This window comes from Euprymna scolopes, chromosome 36 (assembly GCF_053919585.1).
Source record: "Euprymna scolopes isolate OS-2025 chromosome 36, ASM5391958v1, whole genome shotgun sequence".
NCBI classification, from domain to species: Eukaryota; Metazoa; Mollusca; class Cephalopoda; order Sepiida; family Sepiolidae; genus Euprymna; species Euprymna scolopes.
Window position 1 is genome coordinate 51,523,168 of NC_136517.1, and position 27,254 is coordinate 51,550,421.

Here is a 27,254-nt window from a genome sequence, read left to right on the forward strand (position 1 = left end):
TTTGCTAAAATTCGTCGAAACCAACTATTCTAGTCTTAACATATGACTCTCTCATATTTTTAATAAAGTTTTGCGGTGGTTGCAGGTAGTTCTAAAGGTGGCTTTAGTTTCAGAACATTTATTTCGTTGAAAGGAATTGAATTAGTGATTTCTGCGTGAAATGGCGGGAGCACATTTTGTGTGTACCGCAGCTGACAATTTGGTTTCTGTTGGAATTTCTTGAAGGGTATGAAACTTTCTATACTAACAGTTAACTAATCAGTTAAATTGGATGTGAACGAAAATACAGTCTTTTCAAACATGGAGTGCAGGGCATATCTGATATAAAGGGTCTGAGGCTGTTCCAGTCAGCCATTGAGTATTGATATACTGTGCAATGGAAAGGGACAGCAGGGGTCTTATGCTTCTGAATTTTGCGATGAGGATTGATTATTGGGATTCTTCAGATTAGTGTTCTCATCTAGAGTGTTATTTTTAGAACACTTTAATTCCGTCAGCCATGACTGGGGAAAAGTCCTAAATAATTCGTACTTGTATTTTGAGTATCACTCACAATGAGGATTGAACCTTCAACCTCTAGAAAAGTGTAACTTACAACTGAATTTTACCAAGCACTTTATACACGACGCCATAATCCTACTACCACCGTGGATTATAAAAAAGGGATTAATTCAAAATTCGTGTCCATTCTCGTGTTTGACAAGGCACATGAAAAAGATCCAAGGTTATTTTAGCTGAAACATTGCGAAAAGAAAACATTAACGATGAGAACAGTAGTTTGAAGAATCCAAATCTTCGCTGCAACCTCTATCTCACAGAAGAGATGTGGCGAGTTTGTCTCTGCTTTATCGTTATTTTCATGGAAAGTGTTCGACTGAGCTTCAATCTATTGTCCCGCCTCGCCAAACTTTCACAAGAAACACTAGACTAGCTGAAAACATTATCAATAATTTTCCCCACTCTTTATCTGTGCCTAAACCTAAACATAGATTCCATGATCAAAGCTTCTTTCTTAGAACTGCACGCCTGTGGAATTGTCTTCCGTTTTCCTGCTTTCCAGCTGTCTATAATATGGTTGTCTTCAAGTCCAACGTGAACAAGTTTCTGATGAGCCGTTCCACTTAAGTTAACAAATTTACCGAACTTCCATTACTATCGATTACTATATTGTCCTTTTGACTACTCTACACTCTTTAACCCTTATCCTTGAGTGGCCGATCGGCCTGATAAGTGGTGACGCCTATGTAAAAAAAAAAATGAATCAGAAGTCTTGTTGCAATTTATGTCTATCATAAAATTTCCTGTGAAAAGTCCAAGTCACTACATTCATCTCTTCCCTGCAATGTCTTTCCAACAGAGGAGACGTTGCGAGCCTCTCTTTGCTTTATCGCCATTTTCATGGCAAGCGCTCAATTGAACTCTAGTCCATGGTCCCTCCTTGCCAAACTTCCAAAAAGTCACCCGACTATATACAACCACTATATACGATTTTCCCTACTCTCTATCTGTGCCTAAATCTAAATAAAGATTCCATGAACAAAACTTCTTTCCCAGAACTATCCACCTGTGGAACACTGTTCCACTGGCCTACTTCCCAGTTGGATACAACATGGTAGCTTTCAAATCCAATGTAAACAAGTTCTTGTTGAGCCGTCCCCATAAATAATCAAATTCTATCCAATTTACACCATTAACGATTACTACACTGCCAAGTTACATTCATTAACTGTTATCCTTGAATGACTGTCGAGCCTTGATAAGTCATAACTCCCAAGTAAAAAAAAAAAAATTAAAGATTATATTTGATCGATTCGTATTGATTTTTATAGCAGACAGACATACAAATATATTTTCTCTTTTATTTAGATATAGATTTTCCTCATATTTTATCAATATATTTTTTAGGACCTTTTAAGCCTGGTCAGTATGTCAGTTGCTGTTCGACAATAAATGTGACCATTAAACTGGCATACCCTATAATTATGCCTCCTGTCGCTAATCCAAGACCATTAATAGTACCAACATATAATGTAAGTATGGCTTTCTTATATTTCTTTTACAACTCAAAGTATTTTAAAACATGTGATATGTGATGCATCCAACAAGGAGAGTGCTTAGATATGACAGTCTTGTGCCAGACTGGTTCAGCTGCAAACACGAAAAATTTAACAATACGAATTTGAATTTTAAAGTTGGAAAGCAAATTAGACACACTGTTGTTTTTAATGTGGGAGAGCTCTAGCAGTATCCAAATAATTAGTAATTGTCTCAGTATAAAGGGTTTCCCCTACATTGACCAAGGAACAATTACAGTACAGATACTACCCGGCCTAAAGACCAGGCGCCAGGCATTTGCGTTCCAATAGTTTGTCTTTATTTATATGAAAAAGACAAATAAACATTGGCGATAACAGCAGAGTGGGAATCTTTTTAAAAAAACTCGATCAAAAAAAAAAAAAAACAACAAAATAAAACAGATAGGGACAATGTCCATTTGCGAATGCGAGAAATTATGATCTGGGAAGTATATACAAACTTCTCCTGGAATCTAACCGACACGAAAAGCCTGATGCAAAAAAGCCTTTCGTGGACATACACAAACGCTCGCGTCCATTTTGCTCTTTAAATAATAGATGTGAAATCCATGTGAGAAAAATTCGCGTGGCTGAAGCACGTTTTGACGTCACAATATATTCTGAGAGTCAGTTCAGTCAGTTCGTTCAGAGAGAGGAGAGACACAGCTGGGATTCGCAGCTAAGAAACTCGGGAGAGAGGAGTTAGCTGAAACTCTTTTGGAAGCGACCAGAAAGGGAAACAAGAAAATGTAACTTTGAAAGGCAATTGAATTCCTGATCATCATCTCATCCAATTTGAAGAATAAATGTCATCATGTAATTGTAAGTCTTCGTTGTCATCTTTCAACCATAAATATGAACTGTGTGTACATCTGTTATAAATGTCATTATCCGCCCCCCCCCCCGTTCTGTATTCCCATTATCCGTATGCCCCCGAGATACATACACCTCGGTATTCAATTCTATTTGTCTTAGTAGCATTGAATATTACCATTCATTTATGTCCATTCTGTACAGACTCGAGTTTATTTAAACATGGAGTTAGCATTAATACGGGATGAGTCACAGGAAACGGATGGTTTTAAGGAAAATAAAACCTCTAAAAAAATTCGTTTTCCGTGACGCACCCTGTATTAGCCTTGAACAGTTATTTTTTTGGAAGAAAAATATGACCGACGAATCTTTAATTACTCAAGACCAAAATATATGCTTACTTTACACATGTATATTTTCCCTGAAATCTGAAATTGTTTATATAAAGCTAATTTATAGAATTCAATACAATGCAGTGGTGTAACGGATAGACACAAACTGAAACAAATTATGATATTTAACGATGAAATGATGTAGATTCACCTTTTATTAATATGATATGTATGAACTTTTTTATATACTTTTAATATTGCATTGTGCTTTTACTTGCGTCAGTGTGATCTAATGGAAAATCCGTATCCTATGATATTTCAGGAAAATGAACCTTCCTCAGATATATGTCCGACTTTAGTTTAAACGTGTATATGGGGATTGTTGTGAGAGCAGTTTCGTAGTTATTGAAATGGACTAGGAATTATTTTTTTAAAATTTTGTTTTGAAACCTATTGTTAGTCTTTAAACCTATGCGTGTATCGAACTAAAATGAAGACCCTAAATGAAATTGTTTCTTACGTAACCATGTCACAGATGAGTAAGTGAACCCGAATAAATGTATTTCTTTTAAAATCTTTTAAACGTCGCCAATAGTAATGCTTACGTGATTTGCTAATTTAAGAACTCGGCAAATTGGTTTACTGATTGCGATATTTTACTGCTTTACAGTGTCCGTTTGGAAGAATGATATTCAGGATAAAGACAGAGAAACAAGAATTCCTCCAAGACATCTTGATGACTATTACGCGAATAAATGGCAACGCTCTTGATTTGAATGATGTTCCAGATAATATACTCATTGCGACACTTTGTACTTTGATCACAACCAAGTGAGTGGAAAAAAAAATTCCTACTTAAAAAAAAATCTTTAAAATGTTAAATATATATATATATATATATATATATATATATATATATATATAAGTAAATTTTTGGTACAGCAAAAAGGAAGGAGAGATTTCAGAGGAAACATAATTTAATTTAAATACCAAAAAACAAGAAATGGGCAGGTGAAATTAAAATTTTCCTTAAGGCCTTATCGTCTGACCCTCTAAGAGGAAACGCCAGAATGATAAATTAAAAACTAAGAAAACGAATGAGGGAAGAAGGGAATTTTGGTTTCAGTTGGAAGAACAGTGGAAAAAAAAAAATAAAATAAAAAAATAAAAAATAAAAATCTCACTGTTCAGGTAGTTTTAAATCAATGAATATCTCCAACTGATGTTTCAGAATCTTTTGTCTACACAGGCTAGGTCGAGAGTTGTTAATAACTAACGCCTCAATGATATTGAGATGATAGTTCGACCTAGCACTGTATAAAACAGAAAACCACCCATCGGAATATTGATCGGCACACCTATTTATACTCAACAGGTGATTGCCAATGGCGGACTCATGAGCTTGGGAGTGCCCGGATGTTCTCGAAACCTGGTGTAGTCGAATATCCCGAGGGATATGTTGGGATATTCTCATTTCTAATCTTTGGGATGTTTTGCCAACGTAGTCAGCTCCACACTGACAAACGAATTTATAAACAACAGAGTTCTTTTGAATGGTTGGCAAAACATCTTTACGAAAAGAAGAGAAAAAGGTTCGAGTTGTGTAAACTACTCTAAGCATTGTAGATGGAAAACAACGCTGAGTAGCAGAAGAAATCCTTTCAACAATATGAAGGCCAACAGGACCCAACCATGGTAATTTTAAATAGATGGGACAACGTGATGGACCAATATGTTTACCACTATTAAATGTAGTAATTTTACGTTCAATAGTAGATTTTATTATATTAATGGGATATCCATTATTAAGAAAAATATTTGTAATTTCCCCAAGTTCCGTATCAAGACGGTTTGGTGAACAAATCATAAGTGCACGATGCGTAAGGGCGCTAATGAAGTTTATTTTTCTAGACTGAGGGGCAAAAGAAAACCAATTAAGATAGAGCCCTGTAAATGTAGGTTTTCTATAAACAGAGGTCTCAAACGTAGTACCAACTTTAGAAACACGAACGTCGAGGAATGGGAGAGAGCTACAGTCTTCAACCTCCATAGTAAATTGTAAAGATGGATGAAGGTTACAAAGAAGACGAAGAAACTGTTCAGCTTCGCTCCAAGAGGGAAAGCATGCAAAAGTATCATCAACGTAGCGCGTGTAGAATGCTGGCTTAGTAATTTTGGAAAATAATTCGTTTTCCAAAAATCCAACGAAAATGTTGGCTAACGAAGGACCAAGAGGGCTACCCATAGATATCCCATCAATTTGACGGTACATAATGTTGTTGAAACTAAAGGAGACTGATTTAGTAGCAAGTTCCATCAGTTCAACGAAAATTCGTTCACAATCTCCACAATTTCCTGAACGAATTTTCGTTGAACTGATTCCAAATTGCACCCTTCCGGAACTGATCAGGGACGATATTGCTTAACTTTTATGATTTTGCAAAAACCGGTGTGTCAACGTAATTCAGCTGTACTTCTTGCCGTGTTGATTTAAAGCTTAAAACTAAAGAATCTTCCAGAATCCTACTAAAACCATCCCTCATAGGACTACTCTGCAAGTTTGGGTGTCCTAACTCCATCTTCTAATTGTTCAAAGGAAGACAATGCTAGCTCCTCATATGTTTGGTACCTATTAAAAGTATTGAACACAGAATCCTTTTAGTCTTTGTCCCTATTTACGTACCTCCACAAGGTCGGTTTTAATGTGTAGAAAATCTAGCTTTCAAAACGAAGGTCTCTGGATTTGGGACAAAAAAAATTACCTTAGTCTCGAGGAACCTCTCTGTCTCTGACCAAGGACAGATAAGACGAATTGTAATATCAGAACAATTATTGAAATATTTATTTGCTATAATGTAAAAATTTTGCAGTGTAAAAGAAGGACATCAAAAGTCAGGGGCAAATGGAGGAAGAGGAGTTTGTCATCATTGATTCCAAAACATTAAAAAAATTTTTTTATTTAACTCTTAATTAGAACTAGCAGGGCTACCCGGCGTTGCTCGGGACCGTATAAACAATGAAAAAACAAAAGCAGATATTGAACATATGTTTTATTCTTAGGGGAGAGGAATCTTTCATCTCAAGTTTTAGCGTTACAAACAAACATTTGTCTTTTATATATATAGATAATGACAGGTTTTTTGGGGCCCCCCTCGAAGATAACTGATCAGTTGACCAACTTCTAGTGGTCCGTTTGACGTGAAATTTCGATATTTGTCATCCGGGTGATGGGGCTTCGATATGATACCAAATTTGTCAAATTTGGTTCTGTCTTTCAAAAGTTTTAGCGTTACAAACAAACATACATACATACACACAGACGTTTGGCTTTTATATATATAGATAATCTCTTATTCATCATATCTACTGTCCTGAAGGGAGATGAACTTCCAACATGGACATCACACCAATCACCCTTCACCGTTAAACATATACTCATTGGGAGGGGGGGTTCTAGTGGTTAACGACACGGATTGACAACCTGAGTGTCCCAAATTCAAATCTAGTTTGTTCCACGAAAATCACTTTCACTTAGGATGCTGGCAACCTTCACGTGGTCCCTCCAATGATTCCTGATGTCTTTCTAGAAAAACATCTGGGAAAGTAATGCTAACAATATGACGATTCAGACGATATGATGATGACATATTCATTGCTTGTAAAGATCGCAAACAAAGCAGACACAAATGCTGCCAAATAGACAAATGGGCTATTTCATAGATTTCGATGACAATAAAAAATATGGGAGTGTGAGGTGTTCGTTGATCATCAGTGATTCCCGGGTAATGTTAATGTTGGCAATATATTCAATTTTCTGAAAGTTACAAGACGTTACAAGTTTAACGTTTCTGGGGAACCAACACGTTGTATGCATTTTCAATCGCAATCGAGACAAAGAATAAGAAATAACTTCGATTTTTATAACTCTATTTTTGTTGTACAGCATTTATGCTCTCATTCTCTCGTTACCGATTGTCTTCTCAAACGTGATTCACACCTCTAACATGATCTCGAACGTTATTCCCGTCTCTAATGTGATCTTTTTAAAATCTTTATTTTTCCTTACCGGTGACGTTATTTCAAAAAGCATTTACATACACGTGCCAACGCTATGTTACACAAGAAAATCTGAAAAACATAAAAATCTCTTTATCCATCTCTCAAATATTCTTACTGCCATGCGTTTTTATATATAAAAAAAAGAAACTCATACAGCCAAATACTACAGCAAATAAACTGCACATAAGAATCTATAATAAATAACCTTTCATTGCATTAAATCACCTAACAGGAGTGATATATCGTTAAAAAATAACAAACCAACTAACCAACTAGAATCATTTCAGTCACCACAATACCACATTTACTCTAGGGTCTATCCTACTTAAGATATCTCCAAATTGGTATGAAATTTTCATTTTTTTCATAAATAAGGTATATACTTTGATTTTAATCGAAAGGCAAAGTGAGTGTTTAAGACAAGAATTTTCTGCAGTAACAACCAACGTTTTTTTTTTCAATACAGAAAAGTACTTTATATACCTGACAGTGTTCTTAGATAGGTTTTGGGTCAGAATGTATCGATAATGGAATAATCCATTGATAAAAGAAACAGGCGATTTTAACCAAAGTTAACACCTTACACAGCCTAACATCACAAGTGCATTTGAGAAGTTTTATTACCACACAAGCAGAAAATCCCATCATATAAAATCAACAGTAGGTTTTTTGATATGACAGGGTGCGTTCAAAATGAATGTTTCTGTTTAAGGCACAATTTCACAATGATACTTGACTTTTGCATTTTAAACTTCTCTACAGTGCAATATAGAGTTCAATATATTGTGAACTTTGTTACTGCGAGGGTATATGAAGCGTCCACAATTAGAGAAGGCAATCAATCGATTTGATTAAAAAAATGGGCTATTTCATCGATTTCGATGACAATAAAAAATATGGGAGTGTGAAACGTTCGTTGATCATCAGTGATTCCCGGGTAACGTCTGGCCACCCTGCCAATATTATTAAAGATGTCTCATAAAAAAAAATAGGATACTGATCTAGTTAGAAATGTCAAACATAACTTCTTATATTACCATCTAAAGTTTTTTTTAGTAGATAACCCACAAAAGAATATGAAATTACACACAATTAATTCACGCATACATATTACATATATATATAATTGTTAGAAAAATAAAACAATTATATTTCTGAAGTTTTAAGCTGAGGATTGATAATTTGTATTATTTGAATTATTTTAGATTTACTGTTCAGTGTTATTTTCACAGTGTTTTTGTTAATGTAACCTCTGACCATTTTTAGATGTATCTTTTTTTTTTTTTTTTTTTTTTTTTTTTTTACAAAGGCAACACCACATTATCAAGGCCCAGAGGCCACTCAAGGATAAGGGTTAAAGAGTGTACAGTAGAAGTTGGTCAATATAGTAATCATTAGTAATGAAAATTTGGTAAATTTAATAACTTATATGGAACGGCTCATCAAGAACTTATTTACTTTAGACTTGAACAAAACCATATTGTAGTCAGCCGGAAAGCAGGAAAACGGAAGATAATTCCACAGGCGTGCAGTTCTAAGAAAGAAGCTTTGTTCATGGAATCTACGTTTAGGTTTAGGGACAGATAAAGAGTGGGGGAAATTATTGATAGTGTTTACAGCTAGACGAGTGTTTCTTGTGAAAGTTTGGCGAGGGGGGACCATAGATTGAAGCTCAGTTGAACACTTTCCATGAAAATAACGATACATCAGAGACAAACTCGCAACATCTCTTCTGTGAGATAGAGGTTGCAAGGAGGAGAAAAGGACATCTCCTACGAGGCTACGAAGTCTATTTTGAACTCTATCTAGGCAGGCCAAGTCCTTTCTAGCAGCTCCTGCCCAGATGTGGCAACAGTATTCCATCCTTGGACGTACCTGGCTCTTATATAGATAGAGAATCTTGTCGAACTCGGAATGTTTCTGTCGGGAATCAGCACGGAATTTCGAATATAACCTTTTATTTAATATCCAGGTATAGCATGCTCTTGTTTCGTTAGCATAACTGGGCAGAAATCTTAATTAATTTGCAACTATATCATTAGTATCACCCTGACTGAGGTTTAACGCTCCCAAAATTAAACTGTCGGCATACTTGTTGCATAACAGATCAAGTACTAAGTAAAATTCAGTTCTAAGTGACATTCTTCTGGAGGTTGAAGGTTGATTCCTCAATGCAGACAATACTAACAAGCTCTAATCATCTCTGTAAACGAACAATCACCTCTATAAACGAACACTAATCTCTTTGAACGAATACTCACCTTTATAAACAAGCACTAATCTCTTTAAATGAATACTCACATCTATAAACAAACACTAATCTCTTTAAACGAACACTAATCTCTTTGAACGAATACTCACCTCTATAAACAAACACTAATCTCTTTAAATGAATACTCACCACTATAAACGAACGCTAATCTCTTTAAATGAACACTAATCTCTTTAAACGAACACTAATCTCTTTAAATGAACACTAATCTCTTTAAATAAACACTTGTTTCTTCAAGCAAACTCTTACCTCTATAAACAAACACTCACTCTATAAACAAACACTCACCTCTATAAACAAACACTGACCTCTATAAACAAACACTGACCTCTATAAACAAATACTCACCTCTATAAACGAACACTAATCACTTCAAAGTAGCATTCATCTATATGCATTGTCTTTTTACAAATTTCCTGGGGCCATCGTATGTGTAATTATTTTTTAATTTTATTTGTTTTTTTTTTTTAATTTCTTCTTGATAGGCGCCAACGTCACGATCGTCTACTTGATATCATCACAGGTTTTCATATAATCGATGAAAAGATACATCTTCTTGTATTGGAAGGACTGCAGAACCAAGGTATAAAACTGCTGATTGATGAATATGGGGAGGCGGATGACCCCGGTAAGAAAAACTTGTGAAATAATCGCCGTCGTTAAAACTTGATTAGAATTAAGGATGCTAACAGACTGCTGAGTGAAGAGATTACTTAACAGGTGTTGATATTTATTTTATTTAATAAAATGATGCAATTAAGTTCTTCTTTTCAGGATCAAAACTTTAGTTAATTACTGGTCGACTTTGCCTGTTCTATTAGACTAGATTACAAGCGAACGACGGTTCATAAATCCTTTGGAGGTTAGTTTCATACCAAGATCAGACCGGCAGAGTCTAAACCATTTTTGAAGACGGTTTATTCTCTGTAAGTCTGAAATATAGTCATGTGCAGTTCTAGGAGGTTTACCTTCCTAGACTTAACCTTCTTGCATTTTGAGAAGGGTTTTTTTTATATTGCTATTAACTTGAGTGAGTCCTGCCGGGGAACGCCACCAGGAGTGCCCAGGCAATTTTTGCTTGGTCAGAGTGCTATTCCTCTAGGATGTTGGTTTAAAATCCCAATTTCCTGGCTTTGTATCAAATTTTACCATCGTGGGAGGAAGATTATTAAAAAATCTCATAATGGAGAAAAAACAATATGATGTGGAAAGCAACAAACCACTCTCTGAAACAAAAAAAAAAAAAAAGAAAAAGAAAAAGCACATCCCAAAATTTGGCTGCTGACAGACCGAATTCTGATGCTGGATAATTTATGTTTATGACTAAAAACAAATAACTAAATAATGAATATAAATATACACGTCTAGCATAGTGATGTATTTATACTCGTGATTTAAACCATTAAACATTCTTTACAGAAAATCCTCTCTCCCCACCCCACCCTCTCTCTCTCTCTCTCTCTCTCTCTCTCTATATATATATATATATATATATATATATATATATATATATATATATATATATATATATACGCAATTTTTGCATAAAAGTTTGATTTCCATTTTAACATAATTTTCACACACACACACACACACACACACACACACACACACACACACACACATATATATATATATATATATATATATATATATATATATATATATATATATATATATATATATTCCACGTAGAAAGATATCCAAAATTACAAATAATTTAATTTCAACAATTCGTTTATAGTGCTCAATCAAAGAGAGAATATTATATTTTATTATTCTTTATGTAACTACTGTCATATCTTGCTACGATGTGCAGACCGTTTCAATCATATTTGATTTCATCAGGCAAGAAAAATTAAAATATAAAAATTAAAAAGGTTCCAGACCTTTTCAAATTTTGAGGAGGGAAAAAAATGTCATGACTGGCAAAAAGCAAAATTAAAGTTCTTACCTATAAGATACGAACTTTAATTTTGCTTCACAGCAGTCATACATTAATAATAATAAAATATAATTTGCTCTCTTTGATTGAGCACTATCAACGACCCTTGTTGAAATTCAATCATTCTTAATTTTGGATATCTTTTTACCTGGAATATATATATATAATTCATTTCTTATCGTTGAGCACTTTCAGTTGAATTAAAGTCGGTCAATTTAGCTCTTATGCATAGATCATCGTACAACGAATAGATCACTCTCTGACTGACGTAAATGAACATTTAAAATTAAAAATGTTTAAATTCAACGCTATTTCACGCGGTTAATGGTAGCCGAATGGATACGGTCTCCGCTAATCGAGCCAGAGATATCTCGTGTTGCGAGGTTCAAATCGTTCGACACCGTGTTAATCGTGTCACCCTGCACTGAAGAATCCCGAAAAGATGAAACACTAGTGTCTGTAGGTATTTAATTATTATAGTAATAAAAAAAAAATAAATAATATATATATATATATATATATATATATATATATATATATATATATATATATATATATATATATATATACACGCATGTATTTTTATGGGAAAAATATGCTTTCCTAATCAATTTTGATGAAAATCATGTAAAATGGTTTTTCATCAAAATTGGAATGAGTATTCTAGACATATGTTTTAGTAGCATCATATCTAAATTTGAATCTTCACAAGAGTACATAAATGTAACGCAAAATTATTCTGTTCGAGGAAAAAAATATTTTTACTTGTTTTGTGACAGATGTTCCTTTAGTACATATAGTCATCCACAGACAGACTGTTTCGCTGTATCACAGCTCTTCAGTGTGGCTAGACCAGCACCTATTCAAGCCCTGGGATTGAACCAACAACCATTGAGTCGATAATCAGTAGCTCTATCCTTAGACCACTGAGACAGGCGCCGTCAGTAATGATATCTAACAATGTTTTATATAAACTTGGACAAGTACTCTCACAGTGCTCCGTCTATTTATTTATAAAGAGTGTTGTAATTGTATTATCTAGATATCTATAAAAGTGAAGAATGTGTGTGTCTGAGATTTTTCAACCTATATACTCAAAGAATTTTTTATCTACAGGCTTAAAATTATGAATATAGGATATTCAGACAGGTGGAAAACTTTTAAGAGGGTTTCACCCTGTAAAAAAGGCTGCTAAGAGATCAAAATTAGCAAATTCATAGTTGGAGGGTTATCAGATTTTTATTTGCTTGTCAACTGTTTCAAGACTGCGCATGCACGGTCGAGAAACATGACAGTTAAGAATAAGATTTTTTGAAAACATTTTGTAACTGTCATCTCAAGCTGGTGTAATGGTTATCGTACTTGCCTCAGTGTCTTTAGGTTTGGGTTTCGATCTCAGTTCGAGTATTTTTGTTTTTTACTTACAAGAAGTAAACTGTTTAGAAAAAAACAATACTCGTCTGCACATGTCTCAGTTTCTACCGATTTTTACTTCAGTTTTTTTTAAAAGAGATTAAACGTTATGTTTAATACCTGGCAGCGCCGGGTACATTTGCTAGTATATAATCTTGGAAGATATTCTTAACCTTTGATACTTTATCTATCGGTTTTCAAACAGAAATTTGGCTGTCAAGGGGTCAAAGTTCAACGATTTGACCTTTGAGAACTCTACCAAATTCCTGCGCGAAGTTTAGGTTTAAACACTTTAACAGCAGACATCCTCACCGTGATCTCTGAACGTATATACCAATCACTGGACAAAGCGGGGGAAGGCAGAGCGGTAGCTCTAGATATATCTAAGGCTTTTAACAGGGTATGGCATGAGGGTCTCCTCAGTAAAATCAGATCATACGGTATCACTGGTAGAATACTTAACATAATTAAATCCTTCTTAGATAAGAGAAAAATCCAGGTAGTCCTCGACGGTCGCACATCTAAACAATATGATATAAATGCGGGAGTGCCCCAGGGTTCTATCCTTGGACCTCTATTGTTCCTGATATTCATAAATGACCTCCCCGACAACATTGCCTCTGAGATGGGTATATATGCTGATGACACTACACTCTATGGCAGACACGACAGGAAGACGAATGAACACATTTCTAAAGAAATGGCAGAAACACTAGAGGAAGACCTCCAATCTGTAGTGGAATGGGGACAAAAGTGGTTGGTCGCGTTCAATGCTGCCAAGACTAAACTAGTTTCATTCAATAATTACAAGAAACCCTCTCTACCACCAATAGCAATGGCCAACGACTCTTTATCTGAGAGTCCATCTTTCAAACTCCTTGGCCTAACGTTCACAGGAAACATGAGTTGGAACAATTACATTGAAGGCATTGCCAGGGCCGCTGCAAGAAAGGTGGGCTCTCTCTACCGTGCTAGAAAACTACTAACACCCGAAAGTATCCTGTACCTCTATAAGGCCACCATTCGCCCATGTATGGAGTATTGCTGCCACATCTGGGCTGGTGCATCTGCTACTAGTCTCTCGCTCCTTGACAAGGTTCAAAAGAGAGTCGCAAATCTGATAGGCCCTGAACTGGCATCTAAGCTTCAGCCTCTGTCCCATCGACGAAATGTTGCATCCCTCTGCCTGTTCTACAAGTATTTTAGTGGTGAATGCTCTGATGAACTGCAATCACTTGTGCCCCCACGATGCGAGCACCCTCGACAAACCCGACAGGCTACTAGATCCCACCCCCACACTGTAGAGGTCCCTAGATGTAAAAGATCTTTTTACTCCAATAGTTTCTTCCCCAGAACCGCAAGACTCTGGAATTCCATTCCAGGTCCCTGCTTCCCCAACAGTACTGACGTGCAGAAGTTCAAGTGTAACGTGAACCGACACCTTGCTGCCCAAATCCCTACATAGTACCCCAGTAGTTGTTGCCCCTGATAGTAGCCCCCTACACCAAAGTGGCAATTTGCCTTGTTTGGGGTGAAAATGTAATAAAAAAAAAAAAAAAAAAAAAAAATTTTAGATATAGGTTCTTTAGACATGGATCTAACTTTGTAATTTGATTTGAGCCCAAAACAATAAATGTTAAGGGATCAAAATTGGAGTCAAAGTTTAAAAAAATTGACTTCTTCGGTCTCTACCAAATTACTCAGCCAATTTTTGGTCTAAATATTTGAAATTTTAAATAAAATTTATTCGGACATAGGGCAAGCTTCTTAATCGTTTTTTGCTGAAAATTTGGCTTCCAAGGGGTCAAAGTTCAAAAGACTTGATCTTTGCGGTCTCTAGCAAACTATTCAGCCAATTTTGGGTCTAAACATTTGAAATTTTACATAAAGGGTATTCAGACATGCAGCAAGCTTTTTAATCAGTTTTTGGGCGAAAATTTGGCTGGCAAAGTTTACAGATTTGACCTTTGCAGACTCTACCAAACTCCTCCACCAATTTTGGGTCTAAACATTTGAAATTTTAGATGTAGTTTACTTGGACATGGGTTAAACATTTTAATTTAATTTGAGCCCAAAACAATAAATGTTAAGGCGTAAAAATTTGGGTCAAAGTTTTTAAAAAATTGACGTCTGCGCGCTGTGCCAACTTTTCGCTATGGTAGTTAAGAAACCCGATTATATAGAAAGACATTACCGTACATATTCATCCTTTTTAATATATACATATGCACATAAAGTTATGAACAATACATAGAACCTAAGCAGAGCCGGGCGCAACTACTAGTATATCTATAAAAGTGAAAATGTGAGTGTGTGTGTGTGTGTGTACATTTGCCTACCAAATAACTCTGTCAATTTTCGGTCTAGAGACTCGAGATTTGATATAAGGAGTATTCAGATTTAGGAAAATCATTTTAAACGGTTTTCGGCCAGAAATTTGGCTGTCAAGGGGGTCAAAGTGCAACGATTTCACCTTTGAAAACTCTACCAAATTCCTCCGCCAATTTTGGGTCTAAAACCTTGAAGTTTTAAATGTAGGTTACTTGGACATAGATAAAACTTTGTAATTTGATTTGAGCCCAAAACAATAAATGTTACGGGTCAAAATTGGGGTCAAGGTTTAAAAAAAATTGACTTCTGCAGTCTCTACTGAATTACTCAGCCAATTTCTGGTCTAAACATTTCAAATTTTACATAAAGTGTATTCAGAGATAGGGCAAGCTTTTCAATCGGCTTGAGTTGAAAATTGAAGCTGCCAAGGTGTCAAAGTTCCAAAGATTTGACCTTTGTAATGTCTAGCAAACTACTCAGCCAATTTTGGGTCTAAACATTTGAAATTTATAAATAACAGGTATTTAGACATGCGGCAAGCATTTTAATCAGTTTTGGGGCAAAAATTTGGCTGCCAAAAGCTAATCGTTGAAAGAGTTGACCTTTGCAGATTCTACCAAATTCTTCCACCAATTTTGGGTCTAGAGACTTAAAATTTTAGATGTAGGTAACTTGGACATGGGTAAAACTTTGTACTTTGATTTGAGACCAAGATAATAAATGTAAAAGGGTCAAAATTGGGATCAAAGTAAACAAAAATGACCTCTGCGATCTCTACAAAATTACTCAGACAAATTTTGGTCTAAACATTTGAAACCTCACATGAAGTGTATTCACACATAGGACAAGTTATGAACGTCATCAACATTACCTCCCAAAACACCAAAGCCAGCATAATTCCCAGCATCCATTGAGTATTTGCAGAGCCCCCGCCGGTGCTTTTGGAAAAGGGTAGCTTCCAGTTCTGGACCAATATCGAAGCGGTGATTTAGGATGAAGGCGGCTACATTGAATAGATGTCAGTTCTACTAGATAATCAAATTAACTGAATTGATTTTTTCAATAAACGTTTTAAAATAAAGCTGTAGTGTTGTCTTCTTTAGGGCGACAAATTTATCATGAATCTGGACGGAATTTCAAACGGAACATTTTATTTACTTAATGGGAGTAGCATGCTTTTGTTCCATCAGCCATGATTAGATAGAGGTCCTAAGTAATTCACAATTGTATTTTTTGATCGCTCATACCGAGAATTGAACATCCAACCTTTAATTCTCAATGTGAGCTAAATAATATGATTTCGAATTACTTAGGATCTTTATCCAGTCATGGCTGCCGGAACAAAAGCTTGAAGTAAATAAAGGGCTTCGTTTCATTCGAAATGTTGTCCAGATTTCCGAGTTCAACAGAGTTCGACAAGATACAACTGGATAAGGTCGGAGGTTACATCAACCAAAACGTTACGAGAAAAACACTCAAGATGAGAACAGTAGTCCGAAATGATCCAAATAATCCAAATTATCAATCATTATCTTAAAACTTCAGAAATATAATTATTTTATTTTTCTAACAATTATATATGTAATATGTATGCGTAAATTAATTGTGTGTAATTTCATGTTCTTTTGTGAGTTATTTACTAAAAAAGCGTTTAGATGGTAATATAAGAAGCTATGTTTGATATAAGGTTGGAGGTTACATTGACCGAAACGTAGTGAAAATGACACTCAAGATGAGAGCAGTAGTTTGAATAATACAAATAATCAATTCTCATCTCAAAAATTCAGAAACGTAACTAAGAGAGTATTGTTTTGTTTTATGACATGTCAACCATTTTGAAATCATTTAAGATGCTTATTGTAATCTCTTCATTGACTTAGTTGTCTGTTTTGCAGCATATCATCTCGTTTTGAGGTCTGAAAACTGGATTTTTGGTACTTGTACAGTTTAATCAAGACATTAAAAAATTAAAATATCGAAAAAAAAAAAAGTTATATTGTACGTATCCGTTATGGAATGAAGTTTTCCGAAAAAAAAAATTTCACTTAATTTCATCAAGTAGTTTTTTTGTTTTTTTTACAGCGAAAAAACAATTTGTTATGATACCGAGCAAAAGGTTCGATTTTTAGGAAGAAACGCTAGTATTAAAGATGGGGAGGGAGTGTCGGCGCTTTAAATTGCGTTATCTCTCCGTGGCATGTTAAAAAAATTCAAGGATGTCTACCTTCAACGCTGTCATAAAAACGCGTTTTTCTGCTGTAAAAAAAAAAAAAAAAAAAAAAAAAATCCTCAATCAAATTAAGTGAAATTTTTTCGGGGATCTTCAGTCCAAAACGGATACGTACAATATAACCTTTTCTCTATGTATTCATTTTTGAATGTTCTTGATTAAACTGTACAAGTACCGGATTTTTATTTTGTCTTTTATTTCTTTATCCTTCTCATTACAGACGTGACAATTCTATTCGACACTAACCTCGTTTGTTCTGAGCGACTGTATGCTTCCTTCGATGTCATCTTAAGAAAAGTGAAACTATACGCACCACTCGACTCCATAATAAAACAACCACTAATCTACATCAGAGATATGGTGCCGCGGCTTTGTTACGATGCCTTGCTTCAGATTCATGAGGTTTGTAACTCACTGCGTACAGTTAGTCGGGGTATTTGATATGCACAGTGTCATTGTGACAGTGCGGGTGTGTGAGAGATAGTGTAGGTAAATAGAATGAATATTTATACAGGTGAGGTGAGATGGTATGTTGGAGTTAGTAGTTTTCAAAGCTAAGTGTCATTAACATATCACTTGATGCACGGGTGGAACTCGCATTGACTGATTTGACCACCTGAAGTAGCACTGATTTTTTAATAAGATTGACGTTAACTGCTAATAAAAGTTTACTGAGAGTAGCATGTCTTTGATAAAAAATCAATTCTTTATAAAAGAAAGGATCTATTATACACACACACACACACACACACACACACATACATATATATATATATATATATATATATATATATATTTTATTATTCAATTTTCACCCCAAACAAGGCACAGTGCCACTTTGAAGCCGGGGGCTACTATCAGGGACTTAATTTGCAGGGGCATTATGAAGGGAGATGAGTAGAAAGATGTTTGTTCACATTACACTTGAACTTCTGCATATCAGTACAGTTGAGAAAGCAGAATCCCGGAAGGGAGTTCCAACGACCTGCAGTTCTGGAGAAGAAACTATTGGAGTAAAAGGCTTTCTTGCACCTAGGGATCTCTACTGTAAAGGGATAAGACTTACTAGCTTGTCGGGTTTGTCGGGGGTAGTTATATCGAGGAGGTACAAGTGTTTGCAGTTCGTCAGAGCATTCACCATTAAAGTATTTGTAGAACAGGCAGAGGGATGCAATATCTCGTCGATGGGACAGAGGCTGAAGCCTAGATGACAGCTCAGGACCTACCAGGTTGGCGACTCTCTTTTAAACCCTGTCCAGGAGTGAGAGACAATCAGCAGATGCACCAGCCCAGATGTGACAACAGTACTCCATACATGGGCGAATGGTGGCCTTATAGAGGTACAGGATACTTTCAGGCGTAAGTAGTTTTCTAGCATGGTAGAAGGAGCCAACCTTCCTTGCAGCAGCCTTGGCAATGCTCTCAATGTATCTATTCCAGTTCATATTCCCAGTAAACGTTAGGCCGAGGAGTTTAAAACTTTCAGGCAATGTGTTCTAGGCCATTGCTATTGGTGGTAGAGAAGGTTTCTTGTAGTTATTGAAGGAAACAAGCTTAGTCTTAGCAGCATTGAATGTGACCATCCATTTTTGTCCCCATTTCACTACAGATTGGAGGTCATCCTCTAGTGTTTCTGCCATTTCCTTGGATATGTGTTCATTTGTTTTCCCCTCATATCTGTTATAGAGAGTGGTGTCATCGGCAAATATACCCATCTCCGATACAATTTTATCAGAGACGTCATTTATGAATATCAGGACTAATAGAGGTCCAAGGATAGACCCCTGAGGTACTCCCGCATTTATGTCATATTGTTTAGATGTATGACCGTCGAGGACAACTTGAATTTTTCTCTTACTTAAGAAGGATTTAATTACATTATGAATTGTTCCAGTAATGCCATATGATCTAATTTTCCTTAGAAGACCATCGTACCATACCCTGTCAAAAGCCTTAGATATATCAAGGGCTACCGCTCTACCCTCCCCTGTTTTGTCCAATGAACGGTATATACGTTCAGAAACTACAGTTAAGATATCTGCTGTTGAACGGGCTTGCCTGAATCCATATTGTTTGTCAGTCAGGAGTTTAGCAGCTGTTAGGTGCTGGACTAGGGCTTGATTAACTAAGGACTCAAATATTTTGGCGAAAAGCGGGAGGAGGCTAATTGGGCGATAATTTAGTGGGTAAGTTCTTTCACCAGAATTCTTGAAGACTGGTTTTACAGAAGCGGTTTTCCAGCAGTTGGGATATATATATATATATATATATATATATATATATATATATATATATATATATATATATATATATATATATGCTAGCTGACCGCCTAGCATTGCCAGGTCATAAAATATGCTTAAACATAATATTTTAATTTATGCAGATTGTGCATATATTATTATAGAATCAATCCTCTATTGATTACAAGGAATAATTTGCCCGGTGGATTAATTCGAATAATAATAATAATAATAATAATAATAATAATAATAATAATAATAATAAAATAATAAATATATAATACTAATAAAAAAAAAAAAATAAATAAATAATAATGATAATGTCGTTCATCGAATTCAGTTTGTGTTTTTTTTACAATATCACGTCAGTTGATATTTTGGCTTGACTTATCTTAAGCATAGTTGTAGATAAAAAGAACAATTTTTACAGGGGAATATCATACGTTACACCTGCCCATGTAACACAGAATATTACGTAGAATTATCTCTTTTATATATTGGACTTTTAACTCATTATTTAAAATTGAATCCATTGTAGTAATCTTCTTGACTGGAATAATTATTTTTGGAAAGAAACTAAAGATAATTATACTTTTACTGTAAAGAACATGCTGAAAAGATGAAAAGAAAGAAACTGCTAATCAGAATCAAATATCGATTTCTTCCGATGTACTGCTCTCTAGGTCTAATATGGAAAATCCGACAAAATAGCTTTGTATATAAGATGTCTTTTTGTTATTTTTATTTTCAGTTGAGCAAATGCTCCCGATTAATTGACGCCATTCGCAGCAATCTTTTCCCCACGGCCAACATGGTGCGTTCACTGAGCAAAGAGTTTGGTGTCGTCATCAAAGAAGATCAACTCAATATTAATGGTGAGTTATCTAATTGAAATTAACATCAGCACTGATGGTAGTCGTTAATATCGTCGTAATCTATTATATAAATCTCATCTGTCTGTTTAAATGTATGTATGTATGTATGTATATGTCAACAAGGGCGAATGAACTCTTTTTCTGGGTCAACGGCCAACTAGCACCGTGTATATTTGTGTGTGTGTATGTGTGTATTGGGGTAGAGAGGGCTACTGTAAGCCGTGGCGAAGGCAACCTTTCTAGGAGAAGCAAATCTCTGATTTAAAAAACCATAAAGCGGGAGACCAGTACCCGCATTAAGCTGGTCTGCAGTTTAATTTGTTGCTGGCTATCTTGCTCTTGCTTGTTGCTGGATCTCAACATTTTGAACCGAGAGAGAGACTTAGCTGTCGTACAAAGCTAAGACTCTGTAACATCATCTTTGTATAGATACTCCCTCGGGCATTTGGGCTCATGGATTTTAAATGTCTGAGGGAGTGGCACTCGTCTGACAAGACGTTGCAATCATCATGTATGTATGTATGTATGTATATATATATATGTGTATATATATATATGTATGTATATGTATGTATGTATATGTCAACATATAGAAGGTATCTCAAGTTATTGGAAAGATTTCCCCAAAGTTGTATTCACAGAAAAGCTAATATTAACTGGAGGACTCTAACGCCTGACACTGTAGTTCTTGAGCGATCAAATAGTACTAGTATAGAAATGAAAATCATTCAAAATCAGATGCACTGGATACTTGGTTGGGATGGAGGACAGAAGACTTCCTAAAACAATTGTTTTATGGCAAGATAGATAGAGGTAAAAGACCACAACATAAACCAAGAAAAAGGTTTAAGGGTTTTCTGAAAAACAACAGGAAAATACTTGAGATGGATGTGCATAACTGGGAAGCCCAAGCGAAGGATCGATCACTGTGGAGAAAATCCATCAAAGAAAGTTGTAAGATTTTTTGAAGAGCGGGTTTGGATATGTCTAACTGATGAGACCAAATGAGGGCGATACTCGAGTTTTTGACTTCCAGTTGGTTGGCTGTCATGGTTTTTGTGAGCTCCGACGTTGTTTGGCTGAGGAAATAATCATAAAATCGCTCATATTCTGAAAATTATATATATATATATATATATATATATATATATATATATATATATATATATATATATATATACTAGCAGGGGGCGGCTTTGCCCTGGGGTAAAATACTTAAATATGATATTTTAATTTGCCCAGATTTTATATATATTATTATAGAGTCGTGATTTCAAAGACCCATAAAAGACCGGTCCATAAAAATCCAATCATTTAAGGCCCCTACTGCTGCTCTGCGACTTTTAGTTTTGGAAGAGATGGAGACAGACAGACAGACAGACAGACAGCCTTGCATATATATATATATATATAAAATAAATGTTTAAATTCAACAGTATTTCTCGCGGTTAATAGTGGCCGAATGGATGAGATCCTTGCTAATGAAGCCTGAAATGGCTTCTGTTACCGAGTTCGAATCTATCGCCCAGTGTTAATCGTGAGACCCTGGACTGATGATCCCCGAAAGGATAAAACACTAGTATATATATATATATATATATATATATATATATATATATATATATATATATATATATATATATATATATGTTAGCTGACTGCCTAGCGTTGCCAGGTCATAAAATACGCTTAAACATGATATTTTAGTTTATGCAGATTGTGTATATATTATTATAGAATCAATCCTCTATTGATTATTATATATTACAAGGAATAATATATATATATATATATATATATATATATATATATATATATATATATATATATATATATATATATAAAACACTTTGTGTGTGTGGTGAAAGAATTCGTTGCCTCTAGATTCCAAAATGACTAAGCCGACTTTTAAAAAAATTTCATACAAATGTACTTTACGTGTCTGGAAGTGTTCTTAGGTAGGTTTTATATCCGAATATCGCTAATAGGTATCGAAAATCGATAATTAAAACATCTGCTTAAAGAAGGAACAGTTTGATTTTGACGAAACGTAATGCATAGCCTACCATCATAAGTGCATTTGAGAAGTTTTATTACCGCACAAGCAGAAAAGCATGGAATATAAAATCAACAGTAGGTTCTTTGATAAGACAGGGGCACGTTCGAAATAAATGTTTCTGTTCAGAGCACAACTGAAACACGATACTTGTCTTTTGCATTTTAAACTTTAATTCAAGCCATTATATATAAATAAGTTTATTAAATCAACAGTAGGTTTTCTACAGATACATACATATATATATATATATATATTATATATATATATAAATATATATATATAAATATAAAGAGAGAGAGAGAGGAAGAGAGAGAGAGAAATAAAAAGGAACAAACTATGTTCATCAAGGTTTCGTCTTTATTTCGAGACTTCTTCTGGATGAATGAGAGCTTAAGAAAACAAAAACACCAGAACAAATATTTGAAAATGTTTCATATGCAAATTGTGACGCTGTTCTATTTCAGAAACGGAAAAAGATGTTGGAAATTCAAAAAAGGAGGGAAGCTTGCGTTGTTAAAGGAGAGACATTTTTTAATAACGTCATATAGCCGTTAATATGTTTAAAAAATTTTAATAACGTCATATAACCGTTAATATGTTTTTAAAAGATATGAACGCAGTTAATATTCTTTCTGGAAAATATATGTCCGTTAAAATTCAAATATAGATGTGTAACAGAAATGAAATGAGTGTGTTTTTGTTATGTAATTTATTGATTGAGATTATATGTATTAATTATTATAGCAGGTGTTTCTATGGTTTGAGAGGGTTAACCTATGTCTACAATTAAATTAAGTTGTTTTTTTTAATAAAAGTTTACTTATTAATAGCGCTACATTATAGAAACCTCCACGTTGTTTAATTGTGCTTGAATTTGCGACAAGCGCTGATTCAAGAAGTCTCCGTCGCGTTTTTTTTTATGAATTTAACTATTTTTGTTTGTTTAAAATCAAAGGTGTGATTATGCTGCAATGAATGAGAGAATAATGCACTTAGAAAATTGCTATTTTTTTTATGTTCATTGAGCCTTTTTTCTAACTTACACTGGGTTTTACCAACGTATTTATGATCCCAATTTTGGCAAGGAATAGTGTATATGCCTGCATTGGAAACTGGTTTGTTTTGGATATGTTTTGTAATTTTTAATATTTGTCTTATAGTTTGTGATGTGGTTTGTATGATTAGAATTCCTAATTTGTTTAGTGTGTTGTAAATTATTGTATTATTGGTGTGTGAAGGTAAAAGAAGGTGTCTGTTTATGAGAGAAATGTCTAGTGTATATGATTTTTGTTTATTTATCATGGAAAATATTTGTGTGTTTTACGCTGAGCATTTAATATGAAATATGTGGGATATTGCAAGGTTTTCAAAGTGTTTGTGTGGTCTTTGAATTCTTCGTCCAGATATTGTGGACTGCAAATTCTGAATGCACGTAAGAAGAAACCAATTATCATACCTGTTTTTATTTTGTTATTATGGTGTGAGTAGAAATATATGTAATCATTTTTGTGTGTAGTTTTGCGGTAAACTTTGAAGGATAGTTTATTATTGGATTTTATAATAAGTATGTCTAGAAAAGGTAATGAGTGACTGTTTTCTGTTTCATAGGTGAACTTTATGGAGGGTTAACTTGTTATATTTATAGGAGTCTTATTAAGAGTTTGTTGTTGTGTCTTAGAGAGAGAGATGTTCGTGTTATAAGGCGATTCATATTTATAAAATGTTCGTACTTAGATGTGTAATAGAAGCTCTAAAACAGTGTTCAGACAGTCTTAGTGTTCAACTTGTAGATATGAGATCTCGAGGCGTGGATGTAAAGACATTTTAAACCACATGATATACAAGACATATAATAACAATTTTCACTTTACCTTTTGGTAGAATTGCAACACAAAGACGACGTTTATAAAAATACATGATGGGTTTATTTCTTCTCTCGACCGGTCGTGGTTTTCATCATCAAGAATTCAAAGCTTCACATATTAAGTTTCAAAAGTGACTGTCTAACTTCTAGACGTTCGAATCCCAACTGCAGACTCTCGTCTGTCGTCCTCAAACTCTCTTCTGATTCTCTCCCAGTTTTTCTCAAGTTTCTAACTATATCTAGAACTTCCCATTTTCCATGACGTCATACACATGTTAAAACATGTGTCTTCTTTCACGTGTTCTGGACATGCGTGTCCAAAACATTTTCTTTTGTTTACAAAAGGAATTTTAACCTATATTCCCAGTAACCTATATTTCCAATATGTTAAAAACATGTTTATTAAATTATCTTGTAGTCTATATTTCTCAAATATATAACAATAAAAAAAATCGAAATTTTTCAAATATATAAAAATTTTGTTATATATTTCTCAAATATATAGCAATCGAAAAAAATCGAAATTTTTCAAATATATAAAAATTTTGTTATATATTTCTCAAATATATAACAATCGGAATAATCGAAATTTTTCAAATTATCAATCCTAATCTCAAAAATACAAAAGCCATACGAGTATATCATTTTTTCCTCTGCTTTTTTCATACTTCGGAAACAGTTGCGTGTCAGGAAGAAACCAAACACAAACCACAAGTCTCACACGCTGAAACGTTTACAGAAGAAATGGTTGATCATGAAACTATCAAATGGACACACATTGATCACTACAATAAACCATACGTTCAACTGCTCAAACAAAACTTGAATACTGTGCCGGACGATTTCATCAACAAGAACATTGTAAGTCATTTTTTTTGTGGCTCTTGCACAGTTTGTGACTCATAATATAATCGACTTTTTGTTGGTATTTTTTATTGTTTATGTAAACATTGAGCAAAGTGGTCATCAAAGATCAATTCAACATTAATGAAACTCACATCAGTGATGATAATATCGGCTAATATCTGCCTCTGTAATTTTTTTTTACACAGGAATCACTATTTATCAAGGCCCGAAGGCCACTCGAGTATAAGGGTTAATGGGTATACATTAGTCAATGTGATTATAGCGTAGTAAACATAGGTAGTGGGAATTTTGTAAATTGGATTACTTGGGAGTACGGTTCATCAAGAACTTGTTTACGTTGGACTTGAAGATAAATCAGATGGTACTCAACTGGAAATCAGGCAAACGGAAGAGAGTTCCACAAAGAGAAGGAAAATTAAAACTGTAAGTTGAAATTTACAATCAAAATTTATTGTTCGACTGAATACTCCAAAAAAACAATTTACAAAAGTCCTTATTCCGCGGAGTTACAAAGAATGCTATTCTTGCTATTCTTATACTTATGCTCTCTATTGTGTATTGAGCTTTTTTATTCAGTTGGAATTAAAATATTTATATATAAATACTGGTATTTATATTAGATTGAAGTTTACCATTGCGTATTTCAGGTAAAGACAACATCTTTTTTGATTTCATTATATATATATATATATATATATATATATATATATATATATATATACTAGCATGGGCGCCCGGCGTTGCCCGGTTGTTTGGAGGTGTGTGTTGAGCAAAAAAAGTGGTAGTAGGAAGGCAGGCTCGAACCCATATGAAGGAGGAAAAGGACGGGGAAAAACGTGACGTCTTTGCTGTTACGACCACCGCCAAACCGGAAGTGACGTAGGTTTAAATTAAGGCTAGACAATCGAAAAGAGGGGATGGCTTTCGAAAATATCGGCGAAAAAAGCGACCCCTCCCTGTAGAAAAGTGCCCAGTTGAGGGTGAAGAAATTAATGTTTTTAGCCAATTTTTTTTTGGTATTTGTCATCTGAAGGGTCGAGCTTCAAAACGATACTGATCTTGTGAAAATCTGTTGAAAGTTTTAGGCATACATGCAAACACACATACATAGATTTATAGATTGGTAGCTCAAATTTTCTACCCAAACCGATTAAAAGCTCTCTCTGAATACCATTTATGTCTGATTTCTATTGTTTAGACCATATAATTGTCTGAGTAATTTGGTAGAGACCGCAGAGGTCATTTTTTAAAAACTTTGACCCCTATTATGACCCCTTAACATTTATTCTTTTGGGCTCAAACCAAGTTATTAAGTTAGATCCATGTCCAAGTAACCTATATCTAAAATTTAAAGTGTTTAGATCCAAAATTGTCGGAGAAGTTTGGTAGAGTCCTCAAAGGTCAAATCATTGAACTTTGACTCCTTAACAGCCAAATTTTTGACCGAAAAATATTTTCCCAAATCTTAATACTCTGTATATCAAATTTCGAGTCTGTAGACTGAAAATTGACAGAGTTATTGCGTAGGGAAATGTACACAGACAGACAGACAGACACACACACACGCACACACACGCACACGCACATACAGACAGACACTTTCACTTTTATAGATATACGAGCATTTCAGCCCGGCATTGCCCGGGTGTTTGGAGGTGTATGTTGAGCAAAAAAAAAAAAGGTCAATTTTTTAAAACTTATTATGACCCCTATTATGACCCCTTAACATTTAATGTTTTGGGCTCAAATCAAGTTATTAAGTTAGATCCATGCCAAAGGAACTTATATCTAAAATTTCAAGTTTTTAGACCCAAAATTGTCGGAGGAGTTTAGTAGACTTTTCAAAGGTCAAATCGATTAACTTTGACCTCTTAAC

At 34.6% G+C, this 27,254-nt stretch overlaps 1 protein-coding gene across 4 annotated transcripts in view; it reads left to right on the forward strand.

The window, feature by feature from the left end:
* Positions 1–27,254, forward strand: part of LOC145260474 (uncharacterized) — a 146,319-nt gene that overhangs the window by 94,684 nt on the left and 24,381 nt on the right. For all 4 annotated transcript variants that reach the window (XM_080118571.1, XM_080118569.1, XM_080118567.1 and 1 more), the window contains 6 exons: positions 1,906–2,030; positions 3,891–4,051; positions 10,037–10,179; positions 17,691–17,872; positions 20,465–20,588; positions 25,191–25,372. In XM_080118571.1, the coding sequence (XP_079974697.1) occupies positions 1,906–2,030; positions 3,891–4,051; positions 10,037–10,179; positions 17,691–17,872; positions 20,465–20,588; positions 25,191–25,372 (917 nt within the window). The remainder of the gene's footprint in view (positions 1–1,905; positions 2,031–3,890; positions 4,052–10,036; positions 10,180–17,690; positions 17,873–20,464; positions 20,589–25,190; positions 25,373–27,254) is intronic.